Source organism: Cavia porcellus, unplaced genomic scaffold, assembly GCF_034190915.1.
Source record: "Cavia porcellus strain 051 isolate PalLab524CR breed Dunkin Hartley unplaced genomic scaffold, mCavPor4.1 scaffold_20, whole genome shotgun sequence".
Lineage (NCBI taxonomy): Eukaryota > Metazoa > Chordata > Mammalia > Rodentia > Caviidae > Cavia > Cavia porcellus.
In genome coordinates this window covers 66,285,033-66,303,752 of record NW_026947503.1, presented here as the reverse complement: position 1 = coordinate 66,303,752, position 18,720 = coordinate 66,285,033, and the positions used below count along the sequence as shown (strand labels likewise).

General features: G+C 35.8%; 1 protein-coding gene across 4 annotated transcripts in view; it reads right to left on the bottom strand.

Annotated features, from left to right (window-relative positions):
• Ankrd12 (ankyrin repeat domain 12) overlaps window positions 1–18,720 on the bottom strand; it is a 91,124-nt gene that overhangs the window by 37,444 nt on the left and 34,960 nt on the right. For 2 of the 4 annotated variants that reach the window (XM_063231964.1, XM_003464453.4), the window contains exons 4-8: window positions 17,463–17,531; window positions 11,892–12,038; window positions 9,342–9,542; window positions 7,130–7,272; window positions 1,535–1,682 (exon numbers count right to left, since the gene is read on the bottom strand). In XM_063231964.1, the coding sequence (XP_063088034.1) occupies window positions 1,535–1,682; window positions 7,130–7,272; window positions 9,342–9,542; window positions 11,892–12,038; window positions 17,463–17,531 (708 nt within the window). Of the gene's footprint in view, window positions 1–1,534; window positions 1,683–7,129; window positions 7,273–9,341; window positions 9,543–11,891; window positions 12,039–17,462; window positions 17,532–18,720 lie in introns of those variants that run through there. The other 2 variants (XM_003464454.4, XM_063231965.1) reach the window with 2 other exon arrangements.

The window sequence follows — 18,720 nt, the reverse complement described above, 5'->3', positions numbered from 1 at the left end:
TACTTCTCTGTGCATTTTGGGGCAGTTAGGTCATTTTAGTTTTCATTAATATTAACTCTGCTATATTAATAATTTATATACATGTACTGTCAGCTTCTCTAACCACATCATTCTGAATTTCATATATATCAACAAACAGAAAGTATTCCCCATAACAATAGAAGGTGTTTCACTGAAACTCACCAACATTTGAGCACTATTTTCTTTTCTTTTCTTTTTTAAAATTATTATTAGTTTTTCCATGAGGCATGGTTTCACTATGTAGTACAGGCTGGTCTCAAACTCACAATGATCCTCCCACCTCAGCCTAGTGCAGGCTGGTCTCAAACTCACAATGATCCTCCCGCCTCAGCCTCTGGGAGTGCTGGGATTACAGGCCTGCATCACGACACCTGGCCTTTTGCGCAATATTCTGAAGCACAGGATTTATCAATTTATGGAGCAGTTTTTGCTAACATTCTTTTAAGTGAGGCACTATTACTCTGCAGTCTCTTGTCAGCAGGATTTTGCTGACTCAGAAGCAGAACAGGGAGCCCTGGTGCTGCGATGTGGTCAGGTGTTAGGGCAGCAGGGCACTTGGCTATGCGGCGCTGGTCTCCTGAGCTCCTTCCTCCTCTCCTCTTGCTCTGGGTCTATCTCTCTGTGACCCCCGTTCTCCATGTCTCCCAGTGTCTGCCCTATCTACCTGTAGGGCTATGTATCCTTTTGGTTTTAAATTGTTTTTGGTAAGCGCTAGATACAGTATTCTGTTCCAGTCTGAAAAAAAATCATTTAAACTTTTGTGCCTCTGTCAGTTTCTTATTTTAATGCTACTTATGAATATTCATGATTAGATTTCTGAAGTTCGTCTATTTTGTCAGACCAGAAACTTAAATGCTTTGCTTTTTAATTAGCAATTTTAGAAAATTTGTTTTTCTATGTTAATACTCAGACAATTTTTTCCTAATCATTAAATTTTCCTTTATTAATATTTTGTTCTTGATTTCCTCAGAAAGCTCACTGGTTTTGGCATCTGAGCATGCCAAAAGGTTTAAAATTTTTGGATCTTTTAAAAACTATTTGTAAATAAACTGCCTCTCTACCCTGCACCATCACCCAGAGTTCAGTCACCTTAATCACAAAAGCGAACATACAAGACTCATTAATGTGGGGAAAAGACATGAAGGACTGGGTTAGCAGCCCTACCACACAGGACAGAATCATCAGAAGTCAGAGTAGCACTGTGCGTAGCTATGTGTGGGGAGAGGTTCTGTGGCATTCTTAACATAATAAAGAGCAGTTCAGCAACTCATGGGGGAAAACATCACAGAAATAGGTACTATGATACTATCTTCACATTCGCTCAAAGTACGTTCAGCAAACAGTTTATTAACTTTTCATTCTTGGCTGGGTACCTAGGTATTGTTCCATTAATAGCTAACTAGTATTTTTTTTCCTAAGGTACTCAGACATTTATGTATTATAGATGATTCTGGAATGTTCTTATCAAACATTATGTCACACAGCAGTGGGATACAGATGATCTGAAACAAACCTGTGTAACTTTCGTCATCATCAGACAAAGGCACCTCTCTCTTCAGCAGCAACTCCAGCTCCTCTGTTTCTGCTACATCCACTGGTCGCTCCCCATGTTTATTAGCTTGAAATGGATTTCCCCCATGACGAAGCAACAGTTTCACTATCTGCAACATTGAATGGGAGGAGGATTTAGTGCTTTCCCTTCTGTGTCACTTTGACTATTCACTTGATAGCATTTTCATTGTATTTCATCTATGACTCAGTGACTAATCATTACTTTGGGCTGGGTGTGGTGGCACATGCCTATAATCTCAACACTTGAGTATGAGGCCAGTATGGGCTACATAAAGAGACTCAGTCTCAAATAAAATAAACACACACAAAAAAACCCCTCTAATCATTGCTTTGTTTTCCAATTTCATCTTCATTCAAACTCTTTCTTCTATCTGGTGACTTCCAATTGCCATAAAGAAATTTCCTCCTTAAAAATTTAAGTATTTATTTTAGTACTTACCATTTTTCTTCCTACTTTACCGTGAAGTAAACAATTATCTATTGATAATTTAAATAAATTTGAATTTCTGCTGACAGATGGAAGAACAAGTTCCTTAGGCTTCCTGGTACTGTCGAAGGAACCTCAGAGCAGTACCACTTAGCCCTCTCCTGTTTAAACGTAGTGTCATATCCCTGCTCTTTATTTTACTCTTGCCCATCTCATCATCAGTCCATGCAGTTCTACAGAGAGCTGACGGAGCTTAACCTCCAAAGGTGAATGGCCTTTCCAAATTCCTTTATCTCATTTTATGTTTAGGAATTGGAAATCTTTCCCAAAGAGGAGCTCTTTTCCACCAGCAAGTTATAAAAGCTTCAGCTCGTTAAACCAGGGTGTGCCTAGTCAGTCTCTCTTCTCTTCTCTTTCTTTCTCTCTCTCTTTTGTCTTTTTCCTCATCCAACTCAGATCTCTTTCATCCAACTCAGATCTCTTTCATCTTCAATAACCAAATGAAACACAGATGTGAAGAAACTTTCTTCAAGTCAGTTAAGGTCCTGAAAAGACATCTGGTCTTCACTCTTGCAGCTTTGACTTTTTTTTTCCTTTGGCCACAGTATTAGGGACTAGACTCAGGGCCTTTGCATGGTGCTATGTTCCCAGCCCTTTTATAATTTTTATTTTGAGACAGGGTCTTGTTAAGTCACTAAGCTGCCCAGGCTGAGCTCAAATGTGATCCTTTTGCCTTACTGTCCCCGAGTGCTGGGATTAAAGCCACATGTCACTGTGCCACTACACCCAGCTGTGCTCTGACTTTTTACCGGCTTTTCACCGTTCTACTTACATCAGTATATCTAAGTGAATATCTAAACCATGACCGCCCCTTATGGCTCTGGCCCTCATCTACTTTGTCATGTCTTGGTGTATATCACTTCTATAAAATCTTACCCATTCTATTTGGTAATTGTGATTCACTTACTCATTATCTTGCTCACTTTCTCAGTCTTCTTCCTTAAGTCCCAACCCCAAATATTATTCAACTCAATGTATGTTTTTTAATACAAAAGCCTGAAATCAACAAGTCCCAAACGGAGTTTACTGGACTTGTACCTTAATTTTATCTATTTCCATCTGGAGTGACTGGCACTGAAAGCTGTCCAGTCTCTAAAGTCAGAAACCTGGGAGTCATCACCAACTTTCATTTTCACTACACATCACAATTGAGGTGGCCAAGTGTTTGTTTCTAACTGTGCTGCCTTGCCTTCTCTTCTTGTTTTGATTTTCTATTTACATTGATGCTGATGTGTTCTATCATATAGAAACCTATACTATAATTGATAATTTCACTCCCTTACTTTAAAAGCTTCATGAGATCAAGACTTTATATTCCCAACACATAATTGTGGTGTTTTCTGGTACTAGAAAATGTATCACATCATTTAAAAGGATGTTTAAATAAATAACATTAAAAGCAGACAAGTATTAACTACATCACTAAAGGAACAATTTAAGACATACTGTAAACCACAAAGTTCAAACAATGTATTTAAAAATGAAGGTTCACAATGAATCAAATAATAATGTTTTTAGATTATCATGAAAGCATGGAATAATCTATATACTCACAGAGAGTAGAGAGTGTAGGAAGAAAAGCCTTTGGTCCCAACTGTTAGTATTTTATTTCTTTTGAGTTCTTCATCTTTATCAGAATAGAGATGACTTAGGATTTTTGAAAGCTTAGCTAACTTTGAAGGGCTGGAGGACAATTATCCCTGGCACCTACCGCCATCATGCAGGCATCCACCAAGGTGGAGGCAGGAAAGGCACAAGGCCAAGTGGGGCTAGGCAAGGAGAACAGGGCAGAGGCTTCGATTCAATCAGTTTCTAGTGCTAAACAGCACTTCCGTGCCACCTACTTCCGAACTTTAGTTTCCCTGAGATTTGGTGCTACAATGGTTTTAACCTACATTTTTCTTGTCTCTTCTAAATCAGAAATACACAAATTATTGCCTGTGGCCCAAATGTGGACTGCTAGCTTAAAAACACACACACACACACACACGTAGTCTTTTTGAGACAGGGTCTCATTAGCAGTTCAGGCTAGCCTTGAACTCACTGTGTAGCCCAGGTTGGTCTCAAATGTGCAACGATCTTTCAACCTCAGCCTCCTGAGTGCTGGGATTACAGGCGTACACCACTATGCCTGATTTAGTTTTAATATTTTTAAACAATTACTAAAAGACGACACTGTTTCTAATCAAAATAGTTTACTGCCAACATAAATATATTAGAAAGATATATGATTTTAAATGTTAATTTTCCTTTATTATATAGGAATTAAATTCATCAGTGAATAAAATTTATTAACATTCCTGAATATTTAGGTCAAAACCTGTATGATTACTACAAAATCTGGATGTACATAAAGTCACAGGTTTTATGAAGTACGACCACCAATAATAGAAATGCACTCAAATCAACAAAACAATTATCTTTTCTCACTACAAAAAACATTGCTTTTGCCTCATGAAAAAACAATAAAAATTGTGCAACTATAAAAGCATGAGAAAAAAATCATCTTGTGTCAAGGAGATAATAAAGAGGAAATTTGTTTTAAAAAAGGAAGTGGTGAAGAAGAAGAGGTAGCAGAGTTGCTTGGGTAAATTATAAAATATTTACTCTGGCTTGTGTGGAACATGTTTGCCCAACTCTGTCCTAGACAGTAACTTCTCATTTCTTTTAGCGCCTAAAATCTTGGTTTTCTATTTCTTCTGTTTTTGTCTTGTGGCTCTTTTTCTTTTTAAATCTCCCTTAGGACTAAGGATGCAGCTCAATGACTGACAATTTGCCAGTAAGTGTTAGACTCTGGATTTGATTCTTAGCTTTAGAATTAAATTAAATTTAATTAACAAAATAAAATCTCTTCTTCCATTATAGGGATTTGAGAAGATTAAGCAAAAAAAATTTTCAGGCATTATAACTAACACCCATAGTGAACATTCTTTAAGTTGAATTTTAAAAAAAAATTTTAGGTTTATTTCCTCAGACTAAAAGACAGAACAAGAAAGCAGAATAAAGGATCGTAATACAGCTCTAAGTTTCTACCCACATCAGGAAGCAGCAAATAAATATTGCATGACTATGATGATGAGTCAGGTACAGAGGGTTCATTCAAACATCCTTGAAAACGATTATGAGCACATGTGAATACTGCATTTATTTTAACGTGGATTTTAAACCACATAAAGTGGCTTGAAGTGTAACAGGCAGCAAATTAGAAGTAGGCAAAAATGGTAAGACACAAGAAAAACGATAGGCATCTGCAGTGGAATTAGGAATGACAGTACTGTAAATGTGTATTATGAGTAAATACACTTACAAACAGCAAGTCAAAGATTGATACAAGCTATGTTAATCCTCTTACACTCTGTAAGTAATTGAGACCTGGCAACAGAACTATCTTTCTGCTTCTCCTACTTTTGAACTATTTTATAGATGAAGTTGCCATGGCTGTTATCAAATGAATAACACACTTTTCCATACAGGCTCATAAGACATGGTACGAATGCACAGTAGTGAGAGATTTGCTAACTCTCATTTCCCTCTTCATAAGGCACAAATAAATGAAGAGAACACAGTTCTCAACAGTTCTTGAATTCTAACTCCTACTCTCCTAGGCATGCGGGAAGGAAGCAAAGCAAAGGTCTTTTGAAAGCAGCCTTCCAGTCTTGCTCTGGAGACTAGAAATAGTGTTTGAGGCCTTCTAAGTGTATGAGCTCAAAGGTCAGCTTCTGGAAAATATTTTGCAGCTATGTACATATTTAGAAACTTGTACTCCTAGAAACATGCTTCAGTCACTGTCATAATTTTTAAAAATTACACTTAGAAATCAGGAATGCTTTAAGTAATCAAACGTAAAGGAAAATCATTTACCTTTGATAAAATACCATTAATGTTTATTTAAAAAGGGTAAAAAGTATAGTATTTTAAACATGACAGCCAGAAAACAAATTCATTTCTGGTAAGTTCAGAAGGAAGGGTGATGTACTCTAGAGGGTGGTAAATCTGAAGAGCTAACCTAGACACCCTGCCTCTCCTCAGTCATCAATTGTCTATGCAGTCACTTACTGACATTTGCATCCATGCCAAATTTATTGTACACTTCCATGTGACATGCCTTTAGAGGCTCAGTAACACAAAAAGGTGTGACATGCCTGTTCAAATGCTATTCACAGTCTAGTGCAGGAAACATGACACAAGACAAGTGAACAGTAAAAAGAAACATAGTAAATGCTATCAAGCAAGAACAATGGAGCCTTGACTCACAAACTTAATTTGTTCTGTGGTTCTGGTTGCAACTGAATTGAACTGAGGTCCTACTGTATGTAGAAATCATCAAGGATGAGAGGAAGAATGCTCCAGTGGTAAGCAAGACCAATTTAAGAAAAATAGTATTTACAGACTGTATCTTCACTCAGAATTTTTTTCACTGATAAAAATGGAAAAATAACAGAGGAAAATGGGGTCTTAAATTTGTAAATGTTAGTTTTAAGTATTTGGATACCTTTGAAATATAAGAACACAAAGACAGCTTCTAAAAACTCTTTTATCCCTACCATTTTCCCAACATTTTAGACTTCAAGATGTACTTATACGCAATGTTTCCTTTACAATGTTCTCTTTAGAGAGATGTTTTTTTATTACATAATTTTATGACAAGGAAATTCAGAGAAGTAACTTTTTCAAGATTACATAACTAGCAAACTGGCCAGGCAAGAATTGGATTTGTGACTATCTTCACTCCAAACTTCACTTAGTTTCAACTAAAAGAAAAGTTGGCCTTTAAAAAAAAGACAGGCAGACAACACTTTCAAGTCTTCTGTAGTATCTAGTTATCTGAAAAGACTTCAAATACAATTTCTGCCAATCTACTTATTGAACCAACAAATTAAATGGATTACTTCCTGAAAAGGCAATGCTAAAACTGAATGAGCACAGAGAAAGCAGAGAAAGGCTGTGGGTCCACGCTTCTGTGCCAGGGTGCTTGCCTAGCATAGGCAGGTCCTCGATTCAGTGCCCAGCACTGGTTACTCTGAGCCAGGTTTTCTTTTGGACACTCACGTCTCTGTGCCCACTGCTAGCGGAGTCATGGAGCGGAGTGTCATCATCCAGTCCTTGTGTGTTCACGTCAGCTCCAGCGGCAATCAGCACCTTGGCAACATCGTAATATCCAACATTGCAAGCTTCATGCAGTGGCGTCCAACCTAAAGGCAGAGTAATTTAGCACGTGCGTCATGGGAACAAGTAAGATATGTGCTTTTCAGATAGGTCTATTCACTTAGGTTTTTTTGAGATGGGTTCTCACTGCATAGTTCAGGCTAGCCTCAAATTCACTGAGATGATCTTGCTTCACTTTCTGGGTGCTGGGATTACAGGTGAGTGCTGCCATAACTGGCCTCATGTAGGTAGGTTTATGTGTGACACATCAACTTTAAATTGAGTCTAAACTGCATTAATTCAACTAGATGTGGTGGCACACGGCTCTAATCCTAGCACTCAGGAGACTGAGGCAGGAGTACTGTTTTGAGTTTGACACCGCCATGGACTACATAGAGAGTTCAAGAGCAGGTTGGACTACAAAGTGTGATCTTGTCTCCAAACAAACAAACAAATAAAAAAAACCTGCACTAATTCAGGAGATAGGCTTTTCTATAAAAGGTTATGAAGGCCACATCAATTCTAAAGCACACATGCAGAAAAGAAAAAGGAGCAATGAAGAAGCTACCTAAGAACAACATTTATTTTCAGACAGAAGAAACAATCTGCCACCTCTAATTATGGAAATCCAAATTAAAAAGAAATTTAAACTTGTCAGATTGTTAATAATTAAGTTGGTAATATCCAGCCTGGGGAAGATATGAGGACAAGGGGTCTTTCTTATATTTCCCTTTTTTCAGACAGGGTTTTGCTATGTTGCCCAAATTCTCCTGTCTCAAGCTTCTTGAGTAGCTAGGACTACTGGTGGCCCTGGTCACAGCTCCAAGCGCCTTCATATACTTTAATGGAAGTAAAAAACAAGTGCAGGACTTTTTTGGTGGGTAATCTGCCTTTATTTAAAAAATTTTAAATATGCATCCTATGTGACGCAGCAATTTCAATTCAACTGAAATAGTTCTGTAACTGACATCAAATATATGGGTGTTCACTACAGAATTGCTTACGGAAGGCTATATTGTATTATGCAGCTACGAAAATGAAGCAGACATATCCACACATAATGACAGAGGTGTCTGTAAGACATTACAAGCTGGTTTCAGAATTATAGATCAACAGATAGAATCTTTTTTTTTTTTATCGGTACCGGGGATCGAACTCACAACTGCCTGCTTGCAAGGCAGGTGCTTATGCTGCTGAGCATTTTAAATCCCCAGCCCCTAGAATCATTTTTTAAAAAGCGTATATGTAACTAAATGTACTGAAATGATAACTTCCAAATTGTCCAATAACATTTTTGAGGAAGAGAAAAAAAGTAGAGGGATGGGAAGATGGGGTGCTATATTATGTGAAATAAAGAAGACTTTCTATACTGTTTTCAGCAATGTTAGTTACCCCTATACTTCATATAAGTGCGTACTGGCATGCAATTTGAGAAATTAAAATACTACTACTTTCTTATAATCTTCATATTCAAGTTAATAAACATTCTTGAAGTATGAATGAGTTATACCCTGAAAATGCTATATACTCATATTTTCTCAGAATATATATAATGTAAGTTGGACAAAGAATTATACAATATTAACTAAAAAGTAAATTTGATATGCAAAAACCCAAGGAATTGATGTGGAAAAGTAGTGAAGATCAAGGTTTCTGCACATGCTCCAAAATTTTTATAACATACTTTTGTAACTTTCATTTCTGCAAAGAAACAATAGATTGTATATTAAATTATTGTAGGGAGCCGTGCGACAGCCCCATTGCTGCCTCCCTGCCTCTCTCTCCCCTATGGGTACAATGCGTCTGCCTACATTAACCATAATCCTGCTTACGTCACATACCCGGAATGTGACGATGACCCTGTTGTATTCATCCCCGTAGCCTCTTCCTGTTCCACCAGCCCGCCCTTGGCCTATAAAAGATATAATCATTTCCGGAATAAACGGGGCTTGATTGGACTCTCTCAACTTGCCTCAGTCTCTGTCTCCCCCACGTTTTTATTTAATCCCCATTCCCCCTCCAGGTACACCCCACGGATTGATCCACAGATCAAATTATAACTATGATCTATTTTGATATTAGTTCCTGAACATTACTGTTGAATTAGTAGTCTCACCTGCAAAATCTTTCACATTCACATTTGCTCCTAAGCTTATCAATTCTTTGACTTGCTTCACATCACCACGAATAGCTGCCATGTGTAGAGGAGTTTCACCACGTTCATTTCTTTTATTAACTTTATCTTTTTGTCGCGATGAAGAACTAGGAGTTTTCTTTTGGGCTGGTGTCGTCTGTGATGGGTGATTTGGTGTGGAATCTGTTAAAAACAAGAATGTTAAGGAGATGTTTTGTCTACTTACAGGCTCTTGGCGTCTGCCTTGCCAGTGTGTGGTCATGAGTTTGATCCCCAGTACCGATAAAAAAGAAAACAAACAACAAACAAACAAACAAAAAACCAAAAAAACACTTTACTGTGATGATGCATTAATAATGATCTAAATATAGATTTTCCTATAGACTATCAAATATCAAAAACCAATTTGGAAAACTTTCACATAAAACTGGTTTAAAATCATAATAGTGTCAAGTTTATAAACATAAAAATACTTGCTCAATTAATAATTTGATGAATTGTAAAAACATGCATTTTTCCTGGGCATGTTATACTGTTATTCTAAAGCCTACGTCCAGTTACATTGAAGGCTAGAATTCACACTTCTGACTCACACAAAGCACTGGAGTTAAGTGCAAATTAAGGTGAGATAAAATGAAGCCAAAGATCTGTCACAAATAGTGGCAGATAGAAAAAGGCCTAACAAAATTACGCTTTGTTTTGATTCCTATCTTTTGATTTTTGTTTTAGCTTCTAAAATAAAACCAAGAACATTAAACTATATGTGATGCCCAAAGTTTCCTCCTTCATCTTTTTAGAACTAGGAAAAAAAAAAAAAAGCCCTTTTCTTATCAACTAAGAATTTAAGACAGAATTAATTAATTTTGAAGATTTATAACCATTTAAAAGAAATAATTATTCTTTTGTGGGGGGGGCACTAGGAATCAAACTCAAGACCTTATGCTTGCCAGGGAGGTGCTGTTTCTCTGAGCTACATCCCTGGTCCCAAAGAATAATTATTCTAAAAGAAGACGACTATGGAAAATAATTTTCTACCATCAGTCACATCAACTGACATGATTAGAGTTCCAAAAGCAGTATTACACTTTTCTCCATAAGAAAAAAGTTAAATGTTTACCTGTGGAGTTTAAAGTATATAGTACTATCTCAGTTAATAGTTTTCTGATTTCTGGAAATGTACACCCCCTAAGAGTAAGAACCTTGTCTTATCAGCCTTTCTCAACTACTTAGAAGACCTCCTGATTTATAGTGCAACTCAAAACACATGTTGGATGAATAAAAATTTTTGTTATAGTCTTTGTTGTCGAATTATTAAGAAAATTAGTGTTGTCTGTTTTCTTTAATAACTAAAGACCTATCTAACTAATAAAACAACTCTGAATTTTAACTCTAGCTATATGGTAGCAGATGTCACCATCTGTATGGCAACAGGTTAGTATTTCAAAAGGTTTATATGCTAGTTCTACACACATTAATAAAAGTATAGGAACTATCCTTGAATGAAAAGAACCAACTGCAGAATACTGTGATTGTACTTTTACAAAAAAAAAAAAAACAAAAAACAGAAACTACAACAAGAGAGATATTATTTGTACATTTATGCCTAGAAAGCTCTGGGAGTAAAGCCCAGAAACTCTTTGCAGTGCATGCCTTGGATGCTGGAGAAATGATGGATGACTTTTTCTTATTGTATTAATTCTTAAATTTATTCTAAACACAAATGTCCACAGTACAAAAAAAATACAGATTTTATAAGTCTTTTTAATAGGTATGATCTTGCAGTCGATATTTTATACAAATGTTGTTAGTTTTAGCACTGTAAAATACCTTGAATTTGGCCAGTCTGTCCCAAGTGAGCAGAAAATATGAGAGGGATCAAACAATGCATTCTACTTTAAAAAGCCCTAAAATATAATGAAAGCAATATACACTCTTATGTTTTGACTGAAACTGTAATATTTAGATACTATATGTTGTATCAGTTTTTTAAGTAGTTAATACAAAAAAAGAAAACTTGTTCACTGGCAAAATTGTTTCTTTTTCAATGCATTTTAACAGTCTTATATAAAGACCTTGAATGCAAAACCCAAAGAAAAATTTTTTCACCAGACAAAAATGATTTATATCTTCTATCAGTCAGAAAGAAGCAATATGCTAAGGTTACCAGTTTATTGGCAGGGTGCCAGTCAACTGGAAGCGTGGAAAACAGCCTTACAGAAAGTGACTGGCAGAAATCTTCAGTAAGGTTAAGAGTTCTGCTATGACTGGACCATTCCTAAATTACACATTTTATTTGACAAGTATTTACTTAATGCCCAGTAAATGCAAAGATCCCTGTTCTTACACAGCTTCTCATCTAGTGGAGAAGACAGATAATTAAACTGTCACACAAATAATGCTAAAATTACAAAAGTGATGTTACAAGTAATTCTATTAACTTCAAAAAAGGATAAAAACTGAAAGTAGTTAAAACAATTGCAAGTTTAGCTGGGCCTGGGGAAGCTCCCAACACACACAAACTCAGTGAGTCACCTGGACTGTTGTCTCTTGCAGTCATCTGCATGAGAAGGGCCATCTGCTTACGCTCTGAGAGTGGATAACCAAAAAGAATGCTCATTGGTGTGGATTTCTTATTTCCAGCTTCCTTTTTTGTTTTCTTTTTTTCTGGACCTTCTTTCTCTGGAATTATTAATAAGCATGTGAGAATTTGAAACCAATATAAGTATACGGAAAGCAAAACAACTTTTTTTGACAAATGCTATACATATATTGAAAAATGTTTACAATTTTGGAGGGGGTACCGGGATCAAACTCATGACCTCATACTTGCCAGGCAGGTGCTTGTACCACTAAGCTAAATCCCCAGCCCTATAGTATATCTGGTTGCAGCTGCAGAAAAGAACAGTAGACTTAAGTAGACAACTTCCTTCCTAATGCTTTCGGTCTATTTGGAAAAATTTATTCTGAATTCTGTTATTTTTAGGTACTTGGAAATTTATTCCTAGTAGAATCTATATTTTAGTGATTTGTTCTATTAAAATTTAACTTCTTTCAAAAACATTCCAAATGACTGCAGTACCTCAGTACAGTAAGTTATCCCTTGGTATTTACAAGGAATTGGTTCCAGGGCTCCTGTGGGGATCCCAAAGCCTACTGACGGCTTAAGACTCTTACAGAAAGTGATATCAAATTTGCTTGTGACCTATGCAAATCTTTTCATTCACTTGAAAACAACTCTAGATCATTTGTAATCCTTAAAGTGTTAATACTATATGAATAGTTACTATACTGGATGGTCTAGGGAATAATTACAAGGAAGAAATCTGTACATGTTTAGTACTGATACAATTTTTTAAAATATTTCTGACCTGTGATTATCTGATTTGGTGAAGAGAGTGAACTACATGACATCATTGAAACATTTTATTCACTGCCATTTTTATCCTCATTACTGCTAACCCTACAAACCAATCCTGAGGATGTGGCTCAGCAGTCAACAGTTTGCCTATCACAAAGCCTGAGTCCCATCTACTGTAATACCAAATAAATACATAAATATCTCCTCTAATTTCAGCAAGTTTGCACATCTTTCAAGAAACTAAGTCCCTTTAAGAGACTTCAAGATAAGTTTCATTATATAGATTAGTTATTGAAAAAAAAACCACCAAATCACTTTATATAGGACTGCTGAACATGGAGTATTAGTTAAAGTGAAAAATGAGCAAATTAAAGATTTTGTGGGGCGTGAATTAAAGATTCTATAAAGGTCCAAAAATTTCCAGGGTCTTTTTCAAAGAGATCTGATCAGTCTTGAGATCTATTCTCAGACTCTATTATTTGGGAAATCTAGCAACACAGTCAACATTTCCCATTAAGTGCCAGGAAATGAGACTGAAGTAGATTCTACACATAAAGATGCATATGTGGTGCTGGGTGTAGTGGCACACTCCTGTAATCTCAGCACTTGGGAGGCTGAGGCAGGTGGATCATTGTAAGTTCAAGACCAGCCTGGGCTACATAGTGAGCCCAAGGCCAGCCTGAACCGCTGAACAGCATAGTGAGACCCTGCCTTTAAAAAAAAAAAAAAAAAAAAAAAAAAAAAGAAAGAAAAAAACATGCATATATGGGAGTTCATGTAGATGCTCTGCACTAACTAATGTAGAAGTGTAGCTACTACCTAGGCATGAACAGTACTCTTTGGAAATTATATATAAATACCTGGGATTTTAAAATCCAGTTATAAGGGTACTTGCAAAGAGGAACTAAAATAAATAAATAAAAATTAGTAAAAATTAGTACTTGTCAATACAGTGGGGTTTTTTCAGAAGGCAGATGTGCCAGCAGGTACGTAAGAGATAAGCATTTCTTAATCTAGCAAGTTTCAAAAGAAACTAGTTAAAATCTGAAATTAGTAGCATAAGAAATTATGCCATGTCAGTCAATTAGAATCAACTGTCATCCGAAAGTCTAGTAAAATTAGAGGTCCTAATATTTAAACTCAGCTGCTTACAGATCGTTCAAATTTTAGTAACTCCTAGTACATCCATTTTGTTGGATAGTTGATTTTACATAACAAAACCAAATTTCAACTTATTAAAATATCATACTTTTATTAGTATTTCTAATACAGGCTTTCATTTTCAAATTTCTCCTACCATCAATGATCCAATTTAATGTAAACCCAAGCTTAGTATAGTATTTAACCTATTATTAAAATCACTATAAAATTTAAACAGGTCTTTGGAGGAGCTCCTCTTTTCCTAAAATGTGTATTCTTTCTCTTAGTAATTTTTTGTAAGTCCTGGCTCTCTAGCATTTAAGGAGGAATTACACTAATTGCTGTTATTTTAATGGTTTCCCTTTGAATAACAATATTCCCTCTCACCCTGCCTGCTGAACCCACAGTAAGGACACCAGGCAAGCCAGTAAGAATATCTCCCAGCCCTTTACATTCTACTTTCCAAAAGGGTCCAGACTGGCCTCAAACTCACAGTTTTCCTGCCTCAATCTCCTGAGCAGCTGGGCTTACAGGTATGTGACACCCTTCCCAGCTGAACAACAAAGTAAATATAATAAACATGTATCTCTTCTAAAAGCATTAACATCCTGAAAATTTTATACAAAGAACAAAAGATGTTTCAAGGAAAGACTGTAAAGCCTAGTAATAAACAGAAACAAAAAGTACTTAGATCTATCCTTAAAGTATTTTTAAAATGTAGGGGAAAACTTTGCCTTCTGTTTTCTATTTGCAAAATGGTATTTTTTTTTCTGCTCTAGCTGCATTTTAACACAATGTTTTAAAACAACTGTATTCTAAAGTGGTATATACCTGGAGATATTAAAAAAAAGATACTTGAGGGGCTGGGGATTTAGCTCAGCGGCATAAGCGCCTGCCTTGCAAGCAGACAGTCATGAGTTCGATCCCTGGTACTGATAAAAAGAAAAAGACAAAAAAAAAAAAAAAAAAAAAAAAAAAAAAAAAAAAAAGATATTTGAAACTTTACTAACAATTTTATGCTGCTATAGTCAAGTATTGTTTTGGGGAAAAACTGTATATCTCTGAATATTTAAATAAAAATTCAAATTAGATTCTTATATCCAATACAAACTTTTTTTTTCTTTAATTGGGTTACGATAGCCAAGGTATGAAATGAAGGCTAAGTAACAGCATTTGGTGTTAGACAATTTGAGATAATTATAACATTCCTTTTTTATCATTACCAGGGATCAAACTCACAACCTTGTGCTTGCAAGGTAGACGCTTATGCCGCTGAGCTAAATCCCCAGCCCCAATTATAACATTCTTCAAAATGAGGAGACTGTTAGACTACTGTGTATAGTTTTCAAATTTAAAGCAATTAACAAGTCTTTTAGAGTTTATCCTGTGAAAAATTCACTTCCTCTCACCTGTCATAAATAACAAACACATCTGAGAAAGTGTTAAACACATCTCTAGTTTTCAGTAACTAAAAAAATGTCCTAGTTTATCCTTAAAATATCTTTATTTGTCCTAATAATTGGTCAGAACTGTAAATTTTAAAGTGTTACTTATTTACTTACTTACTTAGAGACAAGGTCCCAACTATGTTGTTCAGGCTGGCCTTGAACTCACTATTGCAACCCAGCTAGCCTCCAACTTGCAGTGATCTTCCTTCACGTCTCAGCCTCCAGAGTGCTGGGATTACAAGCATGTGCTATCATGCCAGGCAAAACTTGTTAAGTTTAAAACACAAGTTCACTGACAAAAACTGCTTAGTTAGGACTGCCTATCACAGACCTGAAATTTCATTCAGCCAACATAAAATTTTTTTAAGGAAAACGCTGAGAGATTCACTTCAGATTATTTCAAACAAACATTGAAATAGCCAGGTATGGTGGTGCACAGCTCTAATTCCAGCACTATAGAGGCTAAGGCAGGAAGATTACTGCAAGTTCGAGACCAGCCTGGGCTACACAGTGAGTTCAAGGCCAGCCTGAACTACATGGCAAGACTTTGACTCAAAACAAAACAAATAAATGAAAAAACAAAACAAAACACCCCAACACTGAAATAAAGTTTATATCAACAGCTTCTTCCATGATTCAAGGAACTTCAGAAATGCAGAGATGGCCCAGCTTCGGAGTCTGTAAAACTAAGGCTTTCTTTCAGATCTGGTCAGAATAAACAGAAGGCTCAACACCTGCTACTTCCCAACTAGGGTTTAGGCATATTATAGAGAAGACATAAAACTGTCCTCCTCACCTTGGAAAAGGTGATTCATAAACCTATCAGTGTCTGAAAATAAATAATATGATGTTTCCTCACAAAGCAGTCACTGCATAAAGAACTAAACAATGGAGTTACGATACAAATATTGATGAATTCTATCAGTCATACTTGCAATATTTTTTCCTCAGTTCTAAAAAAAATCTGTCATGTTCTGTTTGTAAAACATCATGAATTTATAATAGTTAATAATTTCCAGCAATGATACTCAGATCATGGGCGGATTTACTGCACACAGTTCCTTCTGATATACCATGGTGCTTAGGAAACAACTTTTACTTTTTTATTGTTTTATTTTTTTTTTTTTTGTACCAGGAACAGAATTCACGACATCACTCTTGCCAGGCAGGTGCTTATGCTGCTGAGCTAAATCACTGGCCCCACAAGGGAACACCTTTGAACGGTAAGCCTTACTGCACACTAAATGACTGTAAATATGACTCCCTCTACCCAATTTTGGTAACAGGAACTACTGACAGAACAGCTTGATTAAAAACTTTCAGCGTAATTATTTAGTTTTTTCCCCTACCCAACCCAAACCCACAGATTTATAAAATAACAACAGTATTATAAGCAGAAGGCTTATTTCAGTTTTTATAGCTAACTGTAGCAGGTTAAAGACTGGACAACTGGGAGATAGGCACTGCTAAACAGTATTTACATTTTACAAAGTTCAGAAACAAGAATGTCAGCCTATTTTTTTTTAAAGACCCATTTACCTATTTCCCCCTAACTCTTGACTTTAAAATATTTATATATGCTTTAATATTCTTTTACTTGGAGTGATTATGAATCAGTAACACATGATAACTGAAGCCACAGCCAAGCAGAGATTCCAACATAGTTAATGGTGATGGCATTTCTCCAGGTAGCCTGATACTTTTAATCTACACAGTTAATTTCAACCTGGGCAGCAAAGTCTACAGACTGAAGAGTTTAATGGAAAAAGTTTTAAAATTTTATGTTTTTATAAAAACATCACATTACAGGATGGTATACAACAAAGCAGACTAAAGACCTGAGCATCTTTCTTCCCCACAGGGGTTGTGGAACTGTGCAAGGCCAGGGGAAGGGCTGCCTTCCAGTTTTCTACATGAATGGTGCCTCACATTGTACTGTTCCAGAATTCAACAGAGGTTTATGGTAGTTTACACACAGCATGTGTTGGACACAATGTCCTTGAATATGTCAGAACCCAAACTGAAGAATTTGGCACACTCACATAGTTCTTATTTATTCAGCTATCTATAAACTGTTTTGAAAAGAAGTTACTTATGTACAACACTTAATTGTAAATGTGACAGAAACCACTAGCTAAACAGGAGCACCTGAATTACCTGAGTATGTCCTGTAAGAAGATATAAGTCTCTCCCCCCAATTTTCACTTGTATGTCCTGGGTCTGAATCTACAGAATGAGAAGAGACAGGAGAAAAGGAAAAAGCACACCAAGGGAAATGCAGACTTCAACAAACCAACATTTTTCAAAAGATCATCAGTCAGTTAGGCAAGGATCATTGTTTTTCTAAGATTATTTTTACAGTAAAGCCAAAAGTACATTCAAAACGTAAGGTTGGCTAACACCTCGATTTCATTTCTTCAACTGGATCTTGAATCTGAGACATTCAACCATATAGTTTCACAGGCATTCCTGACACTGCTTATTAAATCACATCATTTTTTTATGCTGTATGTTTTTAAAGATTCTCAATTATGATTAAAAAAGACAGAAGTCTTATCACTGGTTTTCAGTATACAATCTGCCTTTGAAAAACCTGGATCACACTTGTTTCACCAGAAACAAAGCAACTCCCAATATAAAAGAACATTTTGGAGGGCAGTGTTACTCTATGCCATAGACCGTTTTATAAATTACATGTATTTCAAAGAATAAATCGCTACAATGACTGTTAGTGAAGACATCTTAAAATGAAAGCAGCTTAAATAAAAAAACAAGCTTATCAGTTAAGAATATGGAATTTTGCTGAACAATTCATAACAGAAGAGTAATACTCAGAACTGACTTTGGCAATATGGCCAGAGCAGACATTTTTACTTTTAAACAGTATTATTTCAATTCACAATTAAGACTGTTCTGATCTTCACACACTCAACTTGTTGATATACACTTTTCTTTCCAGGATCATTATTATAGACACTGTTCATGATATCAGACAGGTATAAATAACCAAATGTTGGAAAAAAGACATCAAGTAACTCCTGAAAACAGTATTTGAAATTTTTAAAAATAAGGTTAAAAGTTTAGTGATGCAAAGGTTCACTCCAATCAAAAGGATGATCATTAGTAAAATAACATTTATGCCAATTCTAAGGTAAGTGATATAAATCAACTGACAATGAACTTTCATTTCAAAATTGAAGATATTAAGTGATCGAGTACAAGTCCATGAAAAATAGTACTTGAAATTTCATATAAAGGCAAGCAAAAATTTAAAATGTCTTCCCTAGATTGCAAAGCAAATTAGCAACAAATATATTCTATCAACTGGATTAAATATATTATTGAAAGCATATCTTATGAAAATACTAAAACAAGAGGATAAAATGAACTTTTGATTATACTCATTAATATAAGA